Source organism: Carcharhinus amblyrhynchos, chromosome 7 (assembly GCF_965287045.1).
Source record: "Carcharhinus amblyrhynchos chromosome 7, sCarAmb.v2.hapA, whole genome shotgun sequence".
Lineage (NCBI taxonomy): Eukaryota > Metazoa > Chordata > Chondrichthyes > Carcharhiniformes > Carcharhinidae > Carcharhinus > Carcharhinus amblyrhynchos.
In genome coordinates, this window is record NC_137330.1 from 93,624,311 (window position 1) to 93,635,594 (window position 11,284).

Sequence of the window (11,284 nt, forward strand, 5' to 3'; positions counted from 1 at the left end):
CATTATAACAACCTGAATGAAGGGACCAGTTACATTGTAGCTAAATTTGCTAATGCCACTAAGATAGGCAGGAAAGCAAGTTGTAAGGAAGATTTAAAGACTCTGCAAAAGGATATAGGTGAGTTAAATGATTGGGCAAAAAATAGCAGATGGATTATAATGTTGGAAAATATGACATTTTCACTCTGGCAGGAAAAATAGAAAAGCAGAATATTATTTAACTGGAGAAGGACTGCAGAACAATACCGCAATTTAGAGGGATCTGGATGTCCTTGTATATTAATCACAAAACGTCAGCATGCAGGTACAGCAAGTAATTAGGATGGCAAACAGAATGTTAGCCTTCATTGCAATGGGAATGGGGTAGAAAAGTAGGGAAGACTTAAAGTACAATGCACAGTTTTGGTCACCTTACACAAAGAGAGACATACTTGCATCGAAAGTGGTTCAGAGAAGGTTAACTCAGCTAGTTCCTGAGATGAAGTGCTTGCTTTATAAGGATGGGTTGAGCAGCTTGGGCCAATACTCATTAGAATTTGAAAGAATGAGAAGTGGTCTTATTGAAGCATATAAGATTCTGACAGGACTGGGCAGGTTAGGTAATGTACTAAAACTGGGGACGCAGTTTAAAAACAAGGGTCTCCCAATTAAGATGGAAATGAAGAAGAATTTCTTCTCTCAGATGTTGTTTGGATTCCTCTTTCCCAGAGAGCATTAGAAGCTGAATCATTGAATATTTTCAATGGATAGGACAGGGGTGCTGGCAGGAAAGTACAGTTAAGGGTTCATTCAGATTGGTTGTGATCTTATTGGATAACGGAGCAAGTTCAAGGGGCTAAATAGCCTGCTCCTGCTCCTATTTTTAATGTTTTTATCACAAATACTTTAAGAATAACAATTTGGAAAAATAAATGGTACGGAACGTAGAGTACTTCACAACTCCAATTTTATTAAACAAAACAAGCATATAAATAAGCATTTGTTAATAACATGACTCTATGTACGTATAATAAATGATAGTTCCTATACATATTGCACATATAGCTGCTACAGGTTTGCTACATACACAACAGAAAGTACATTCAGAAGTCACAAAAGTATTGAAAAGATTCAAGTGTAGGGGATGATCTTCCTGCAATTCAATTCAGTTTTGCACAGAGCATCTCTAAGAGTAACTCATTCATATTCACTTTGCCCAGGACTGGCCTGAAAAAAAGTTCTGTGACAGAGGTCGCACTGACCATTCTGAGAGTGGAGAGAATCAGTAGAATTTGAGCAAACCTCCCCTGATCTCCGTTGTTCACCATGCTGATGAATTCATTCAGGGTATGCTGGGCTTCTTGCTGCAGAGCCAGGATATACTGAGGCATTCTTAAACTAGGAACATCTGTAATACAAGACAGTAAACAGTTAGGTTTATTTAAAATGGAAAGAATGACATACATTCACAGATACTCTGTATTGTGTTCTGAACATCTGTGGGGTTTAAATTTGTCCTCTGTAGTGGCACTAATGAGCAGTATTGAATGGGCTGCCTGTCATACTCCCTGCTCAACATTCAATTGAAATACAGTCAATGGAAGTGAAATTCAAGTGTGACCTACAGTAGGCTGTTGATGCATTGTGTGATAATGCCACAATGTAAGATGAATCTTTATCCCATGTACAGTAAACCCAAAGTCTTGTTTCACTTCGTCTATCACTGTTCTATTTAATTGCTGATGACCTGGTCAATTTTGAGATCTCAACATATCAGCAATCATTATCATGAATCTGTACTTTTTCATTAAGCAATCCATTATTCTTTACCTTCAAGTGGACAGTGCTAGTTTAACATTTATTTAGTTCAAGTCCAATTTAAAACTAATGTGGAGAACATGTTTGTTCAAATATTTCATGTTAAAGTAATGGTTTATAAACAGAACTGAGCAAGTGTTGCAGGGGGCCACCCCATCAGGAGCATATCCCAAGCAGAGACTAGAGGCATCGCCTCAAGCAGTGAACGAGAACATTGAGGATTCAGACACCTCAAGCTACTCTCATGAATTCCTCCCAGCTGGATCATTAGCAATGCCTGGTACTGAATTGGAAATTGTTGGGACCTTCATGTTTCTAAATGTCCAAATCACCAACAACTTGTCCTGGTCTCTCCATGCTGCGCTATAGTTAAGAAAGCTCATCAGTTCCTCTACTTTCTCAGAAGGCTAAAGAAATTTGGCATGTCTGCAACGACTTTCACCAACTATTACTGATGCACCATAGAAATTATTCCTTTTGGTTGTATCACAGCTTGGTATGGCTCCTACTCTGTCCAAGACCGCAAAAAATTACAAAGGGTCTCGAATGATGCCCAATCCATCACGCAAACCGACCTCCTATCCATTGATTCTGTCTACACTTCCCACTGCCTTGGAAAAGCAGCCAGTGTAATCAAGGACCCCATGCACCCAGTACCTTCTTCCATTGGGACAAGATACAAAAGCCAGGACACGTACCAACCGATTCAAGAATAGCTTTTTCCCTGCTGCTATCAGACTTTTGAATGGACGTACCTCGTATTGCGTTAGTCTTTCTCTACACCCTGGCTATGACTGTAACGGTACTTTGTGCACCCTTTCCTTTCCTTCTATATATGCTATGCTTTTGTCTGTATAACAGCAAGAAACAATACTTTTTACTGAATACAAATGCTTGTGACAAAAATAACTTAAATCAAATATCTTAGTGAGACACATAACAACCTGACAATACACATCTCCATCAATGATGTCTGAATTATTTGCTGGAAGACAGGCAATATTGTATTCATAATGGAGTTACCTCTTTCCTTAAACCAACTTCATGGAATGGCAATGGCCTGTTGCGATGTTTGGAAGCACAGAGGAGAACATGTCCCTATCTACATCAATGGGAATGAAGTAGAAAGGGTCGAGAGCTTCAGGTTTTTAGGTCCTGGTCCCCACGCGCCGACACTAAAGTTAAGAAAGTCCATCAATGCCTCTACTTTCTCAGAAGACTAAGGAAATTTGGCATGTCAGCAATGACTCTCACCAACTTTTATAGATGTACCATAGAAAGCATTCTTTCTGGTTGTATCACAGCTTGGTATGGCTCCTGCTCTGTCCAAGACCGCAAGAAACTACACAAGGTTGTGAATATAGTCCAATCCATCACGCAAACCAGCCTCCCATCCATTGGCTGTCTACACTTCCCACTGCCTCAGCAAAACAGCCAGCATAATTAAAGACCCCACTCACCCCAGACATTCTCTCTTCCACCTTCTGCTGTCAGGAAAAAGATACAAAAATCTGAGGTCACGTACCAACTGACTCAAGAACAGCTTCTTCCCTGCTGCTGTCAGACTTTTGAATGGACTGACCTCGCTTTAAGTTGATCTTTCTCTACACTCTAGCTATGACTGTAACACTATATTCTGCATTGTCTCCTTTCCTTCTCTATGAATGGTATGCTTTGTCTGAATAGCATGCAAGAAACAATACTTTTCACTGTATGTTACTAAATGTGACAATAATGAATCAAATCAAATCAAAATCAAAATGAAGTTCAATGTAAGCTAGTGAAACCCCACCTCAACTCCTGTTTACGTATGGTACTGCCTCCTGGATTCAAAATTGAGATCTACAGCTTTAGATGGTGGATCTTTTCCTCTATCTTGAAGTTTTTTTTATCCAAAAAGAAGTATTTTTTGTCCCAATACAACCCTCCCCTCTCACTACAGAGCCATCTGCCACATGTTCTTTAGTTTTGCGTTCACAGAGCACTGACCTTTGTTTTTCTACTTAGGGGAGGATCCCACCACAGCAGATGAATTTGAATTCAATAAAAAATATCTAGAATTAGGAATCCACTGATGACCATGAAACCAGAGTCAGAAAAACCAATCTGGTTCACTAATGTTCCTAGGGAAGGAAATCTGCCATCCTTACCTTGTCTGGCCTACACGTGACTCCAGAGCTACAGCAATATGGTTGACTCTCAACTGCCTCTGAAATGGCCCAGCAAGCCACTCAGTTCAAGAGCAACTAGTGATATAAATGCTGGCCAGCCAGTGATGCCTATGTCACACGAATGAATAAAGAAAAACACACACATTCTGCTATCTTATCTTAATGCCACTATCAGCACCTTCTATAGTCCTCAACACTGCCATTAACATTTTCTTTGTCCTGTGCCCTAAACATCTGTACTGAGCAGCCTCGCCAAGCTCACATTTTTCATGGACCTTCGATTTGGCTCCACCTGTCCTGTCGCCTTATATGGTATAAAATCCAACTCATTTCTCCCTCTCTTTAGCTCTGGAAGAGTCATGCAGGCTCAAAATATTGGCCCAGATTCTCCCCAAAAAATTCTAAGTCCCAAAATCACGTGAAAACGGTGAGTAACTCCCGTTGGTTTATTTAGCATGATTTTCAGATTGGATCTCCCACATTCTGAGTACTGCGGAGTGCCTCAGCATGACTCACTCCAAAAGTCAGGGGGCAGGGCCTATTCCTACCCGAGAGGTCGGCACCAGAGTACTGAGCAGGCCACTGTGCACGCACCAGTCTGAGTGAAATCACTGCACACTGGCCCCGCATTGCCAATCTCCAGATCGCTGGCCAGCTCAATTGTTGGTCAGCCCTGTGACCCCCATTGCTGCCCGTCCAACACCCCTCACTACCCAGTCATTGTCCTTCTCAATCTCTCGGGGGTGCCCGGAATGTCTCCTCCTGTCCCCCAAGCCAGGCCCAATCTCTTCCCCACCCTTGGCAGTCCTGACACCCCCCCCATGTAATTCCAACCCCCTCCCTCCCTAACCTGGTTGGCCAGCCCTCATCCCTCCTTCTTCCACCAATCCTGGTGCAGAGTGGCAGCGGGTCAGCCCCCTCAACTGATCACCCATATAGGCCACGTCACTCAATAGGCCCTACCCCATGTGGCCCCACCCCCTTAGCACTACTGCCCGCTGCTCAGTGGTTAGTGCCAAAGTGCTCCTTGTGGCATTGCCATTTGCCCATTGGGCAGCACCAGGGAGCCAAACAGGCAATGCCAGACTGGCACTGCCCAGGGGCAGCCCCCTTATCCTCAACTTCCTAGGGGGGGGCCTCAGTGGCCTCTCTTCTCTCCAGCAGGGTTGGCCATTCCGTGTTTGTGGGGAGACAGTAGTAAACCCCGCTGGAGTGAACCACGCCTGGGTGGTGCGGAGAGGGGAGTGGGGGTCGGGGGGGGGGGGGGGGGGGTTTGCAGTGTGGGATATGTGGTGCTGTTGGAAATGTTAGCCGGTCTGGAGAATTCAGCCTGAGGCCTGCTAATGGGATGCAAATTCAAATTTAAATGTTGACTTCAGCACCGCACCCCTTTTGGCGCAGAGCTGATGATGCTAAAAATCTTTGCCCTGGAGACGCACGGCGCCCTGTGTGAAGCCCACGAAGCTGATGTCTCCTGGCGCATTGTACTGCTAGAATAGTGCAATGGGCTGGGAGAATCACCTGCATTAACTCTGTTTCTCTCTCTCTCTCCACGGATGCAGCCAGCCCTCCTGAGTTTATCCAGTATTTTCCCTTTCATTTCAGTTTTCCAGCATCTGCAGAATTTTGCTTTAATATTATAGAAAGGCATATGAGACCCTCCTGATTCCTCTTACTAATAAAACAGTTGAAATCAGAAGCTCAATGAGCCAAATCTTCGTCCCTCACTGTGATGGGACTACCCATGCGTGTCCCATGAATATCAAGCTGCATGATAATCATAATAAGGTTGGAAAATTATTACTGTGAAATAGCTATCTGTGTCTTAAATTAAGAAAATTCTTACAGAAGTAATAATTGGAATTACTTATGATGCAAAATTTTGTATTGATTTTTTTTCCATCTGTATATAATGTTTACCAAATTCTATTCTGTTCTGACTTTCAAAAAATAAACTCAACATGTTGATTATATTTCAGTAAAGCAGGAAGAAGGTCGCAAACATTTTTACCAAATTTTCCTTTAAAATTTTAGTTAACACCCCATAGAAAGTACACTTGACCATCAAATATTGAAATGAGGAATAGGTGCAAGATGATGTATATAATCTACAAGCCATAGCAGATAAATCACAAATCATGCAAATCATGCAAATCACAATTGCATTATTTCCTCATTTCAAGTCTTATCTAAGTTTTCACACAGCATTCAATGTAAATGTTTTTGCCACCGCTAGCATTCTCCAAGTGGAGGGTGAACAGTCAGAGATGTTGTTCACATTGGTACCAACAACCTATGTAGAAAGGGAGATGAGATCGTGAAAGTAGATTTAAGGAAATCCGGAAGACGTTAAAAAGCAGGACCTCACAGGTAGTAATCTACAGTTTGCTACCAGTGCCATATGCTGGTCAGCTTAGAAATGGGAGGTTAGAGTTGATGAATGTGTGGCTGGAGAGATGATGGAGGTGGCGGGGAGGGGGGTTCCGCTATTTAGATCCTTGGGGTACTGGGACTCATTCTGGGAGAGCCGAATGGTTTGCACTTCAATGGAACAGGATCAATAACTTTGCTGGGAGGTTTGCTAGTGCTGTTAGTGGGGGTTTAAACTTGTTTAGCGGGGGGGTAGGAATTTGAAGTTAGATACAAATGGGACAAAATCAGGAATAGTAATTGAAGGCAGTAAATGGATGAGTGAGTCTGGAAGACAGTGGAAACAAAAAATGGGAAAGAGAATTTGGCGATACTTGAGTATATGCTTCAGTGCAAGGACTGTAGCAAATGAAGCAGATGAGCTGAAGGCACAGATAGAAATGTGACACTGTGATATTATAGTGATTACAGAAACATGATTTACAGAGGGACAGGAATAGCAACTCAACATTTCTGGTTACGGGTTTTCAGACAAGATAGAGAGGAGATAAAATGGTAGCAATTTTGGTCAGAGAAGTGGGGGATGATAGGTGAGAAGTATCATTGAGGCCATATAGGACTGAGCTTAGGAACAAAAAAGGGGAAGTATTCTACTGGGTGTGTCCTGTAGACCCCCAAACATTCAGAGGGAGACAGAAGAGTGTACAGTTCTGGTCACGCTATTATAGAAAGAGTTTAATTAAATTAAACGGTTTAGTAAAATTGTCCTTGCTCCAACTTAGAACTTTAACTCCTGTTTCATATTAGTCCTTTTCAATAATTGTGTTAAAACTAACTGATTTATGATCACTACCACCAAGATGCTCTATGACTGTCACTATTTCCACCTGCCCAGCTTCATTTCCTAAAGCTAAGTTCAGAATCATGCCCTCTTTTGTTGGACTTGCTACACACTGGCCAAAAATATTCTCCTGAATGCATCTTAACCATTCTGCTCCCTCCACCCCTTTTGCACTAAAACTGTCTCAGTTAAAATTGAGGTGGTTAAAATCACCTGCTATAACTGCCCTACTGTACTTGCACTTCTCAAAGATTTGCCTGCATATTTGCTTTTATGGAGTCATAGAGATTTACAGCATGGAAACAGGCCCTTTGGCCCAACTTGTCCACGTTGACCTTTTTTTAACCACTAAGCTAGTTCCAATTACCCACATTTGGCCCACATTCCTCAATAACCATCTTACCCATGTAACTGTCTAAATGCTTTTTAAAAGACAAAATTGTACCCACCTCTACTACTACCTATGGCAGCTTATTCCAGACACTCACCATCCTCTGTGTGAAAGAATTGCCCCCCTGGAATCTTTTCTATCTTTCCCCTTTCACCTTAAACCTATGCCCTCTGGTTTTAGATTCCCCTATCTTTGGGAAAATATGTTGACTATCTAGTTGATCTATGCACCTCATTATTTTATAGACCTCTATAAGATCACCCCTAAGCCTCCTATGCTCCAGGGAAAAAAGTCCCAGTCTATTCAACCTCCTTATAACTCAAACCACCAAGTCCCAGCAGTAAAGGAGGAGGAATGTGAAGCATTGGATGTGATAAACATTGAGAGTGAGGAAGTATTGAGGTGATTCTCTTTTAATTCACAGGTTTTAAGTCGGTCCGCCTTGTTGTCCAATGAGGGGCATACACGCGATGGGTCGTACGAGGGCTGCTCTTGGATGTTCGAGAATAGCCTAGTGCTTCATGTCGTTAGTGTGTGCTTAAACTGGACCAGATGCTGGGCAACACGACAGCTCAGTGACTATCACTGTTTGCTGTGCAGACACATGGATTTGGGCCAGTGTCTGTGGGAGTTTGCGCATTCTCCCCGTGCTTGTGTGGGTTTTCTCCGGGTGCTCCGGTTTCCTCCCACACCCCAGAGGTGTGCTATTAGGCTGATTGGAGGTAATAAATTGTCCCTAAATTAGTTTCCCTCAATGTGGAATGCCATAAGCATAGATAAGGGTCATGGGTGGAGGGGGGGACTGGTAATGTTAAAATGGCAGCGTGGGCTCGTTGGGCCAAAGGGCCTGTTTCCCGGGCTGTTTTTGTTGTTTGTTCTTTGTTAACATCCTTGAAAGTGGATAAATCACCAGGGCTGGATGAAATATATCCCAGGTTGTTAAAAGAAGCCATGGAGGAAATTGCAGAGGGTCTGACCATCATTTTCCGATCCTAACTAGATACAGATGAGGTATCAAAGTTGTGGATGTCTGCTAATGTTTAAAAAGAGAGAGAGGGATAGACCAAATAATTACTGGCCAGCCAGACCTCAGTGGTGAGCAAATTATTGGAATAAATTCTGAGGGACAGAACAAACTCACTTAGAAAGGCACAGAATAATCAAGGACAGTCAGCATGGATTTGCTAAGGGAAGGTTAAGTGTGACAGTTGATTGAGGATGATGAGGGTAGTGTTGTTGATCTGGTCTGTATGGATTTTGGCAAGGTTTTTAACAAGGTCCAATATGGCAGAATGTTTAGAAAAAAGCCCATGGGATCCAGAGGAATGTACAAACTGGATTGGTTCAGTAGCAGGACACAAACAGTAATTGCTAATGGATCTTTTGTGACAAGGTGGCTGTTTCCATCGGGGTTCCACAGGGCTCAGAATCAGGTCCTCTGCTATTTGTGGTATAAGAGATTTGGACATAAATGTAGCAGGAATGAGAAAGATATTTGCAGGTGACAGAAAAATTGGCTGTGCAGTAGTTAACAAGGAGGATCGCTGTAGACTGCAGGAAAATATCAATGGACTGGTCAGGTGGGCAGAAAAGTGGCCTTTTGGAGAGTTGGTACAGACCTGATGGGCCAAATAGCCTCCTGCACTGGGATTCTGTGGGTATAAAATCTGAGCATGATTCCCTCTGACTTTGATTGTTATAGTTATATGTGAGAAGTTAATTTGTATTGTTTCAGATAATCATTAAAATTGCAGCATAGGAAAATGCCATTTGGCCCATTTGTGGATGCTGCCTCATCACCTTAAGCTATCTGCTATACTTCCGTTTTCCCGCTTTTCCTCTTTATCCTTTTATAAGTTGCCTGAATTTAAACCTCAGTCACTGTCAATGCTAAAACCTCTGTTTTCCTCCTCCAGCTTCCACCAGTGTAACTCTGAAAGGTTTGCAGTGACTTTTCTTTATTTTTCATGCTTTGGCCACACAGCAATTTGCCAATCTTGCAATCACGTTTATCAGTATGCTGAAAGGTGGCAAATAATTGTGAACAGATGGGTCTGAACTGCTATAGCATTCCAAGTGGCTAAACCAGGAATATTCTCAACCCTGAACTCCAATACAACTCTCTCCAATTGAACAGAGTGCTCGGAGTCAGATGGTTTAATCAGACTAGAATGAACTTTCTCAGGAGGTTAAAGAAATTAGGTATGTCCGCTACGGACATACCAAACTTTTACAGCTACGCCATAGAAAGCATTCTTTCTGTTTGTATCACAGCTTGGTATGGCTCCTGTTCTGTCCAAGACCGCAAGAAACTACAAAATGATCGTGAACGAAGCCCAATTCAGCCTCCCATTTATTGACTCTGTCTATACTTCCCACTGCCTCGGAAACGGAGTCAGCATAATTAAGGACCCCACACAATCCGGACATACTCTCTTCCACTTCCTTTCATTGGGAAAACAATACAAAAGTCTGAGGTCACGTACCAATCGACTCAAGAATAGCTTCTTCCCTGATCTTTCGGGTAGAATAGCTTCTTCCCTGCTGCTGTTAGACTTTTGAATGGACCTACCACATATTAAGTTGATCTTTCTCTACACCCTAGCTGTGACTGTAACACTACATTCTCACCCTCCCCTTTCCTTCTCTATGTATGGCTTGCTTTTGTCCGTATAGTGCACAAGAAACAGTACTTTTTACTGAATACCAAGACGTGACAATAATAAATCAAATCAAAAGGGCGGATTGCACGGTTTCATTTTTTAAAATTTAAAGTCATTGTGAGTAAAAATAAACAGAATAAGTCCGCATTGTTATTGAAATTCTGTTTCCTTTTTTACCTGGATTGAAAAGGGTGATGCCTTTGAGATATGCATATTCTTTGGTGCTGATATCCATGTTCCAGAGTTTCATAAGAAATATCTTGACTGTTTGAACTTCCGCTGAAGTAGGGACATTCAAGACTGTCTCCTGGTCCTGTCCATCCATCACTTTCTGATTCAAGAGAATCTTTCTCAGCAAGCTGGGTGCCACAGCCTCAACCACCTCAAAATCTACTCTTTCCTGAGCTAAGCCCAGGACAAAAAGTGGAGCCCAGCAGTTCTGTAGCAGCAGGACCTGATCCCCTTCTGGTAGCTGGCAAAAGGAGGGCAAGTTTTTAACGAAATTCAAAGTCTTTAGCAGCACCTCCGAGGCCAGTCTGCAAGTGAGTTCTGGCGTTTTGAGGACAACTTTCCTTCTAAACTCACAGGAGCACCCAAGAGCTGAGGGGTGATGGTGATGTCGATAGCGGCACCAGCTTGATTCGCTGGGATGATCTTTGTTAAGAATGCTGTAGAGTATACTGCTGTGTGCTCCCTGCCCACAATGGCATTTACTAAAACTTACTGACTGCGATACACAAGCCATTTTTAACTGCAAGCAGTCCTTCTGACTCTTATTTGCCTTCACAGTCACTGAACTCTGCTTTTATAGGCTCAGCGTTACCCCTGCTGTAAAAGTACCTTGAACTTCAGCTGCCCTCGACAACCATTTAAAGGCAACTGGGGCGTGGCTGATTATTTCATTTTTATTCCCTATGTTAATTGGTTACCTGATTTCTCTGAATGGCAGGAATAGTGAGAGCTTTATCTCTGCAAGGTTAATAGAGGATATATTGTTGGTCACCACGTATACTGCTGTGAAGGAGACATCCGTACCTTGGTACCAATGACC

The 11,284-nt window shown here is 42.6% G+C and overlaps 1 protein-coding gene across 1 annotated transcript; it reads right to left on the reverse strand.

The window, feature by feature from the left end:
* Positions 1 to 1,139: 1,139 nt before the first annotated feature.
* On the reverse strand, positions 1,140 to 10,978 carry LOC145345537 (nuclear receptor subfamily 0 group B member 2-like). The gene is made up of 2 exons (XM_080193372.1): positions 10,411 to 10,978; positions 1,140 to 1,387 (listed from the first exon to the last, which is right to left on the reverse strand). The coding sequence occupies exons 1-2, from the start codon at positions 10,976 to 10,978 to the stop codon at positions 1,140 to 1,142; spliced, it is 816 nt and encodes a 271-aa protein (XP_080049498.1).
* Positions 10,979 to 11,284: the final 306 nt, after the last annotated feature.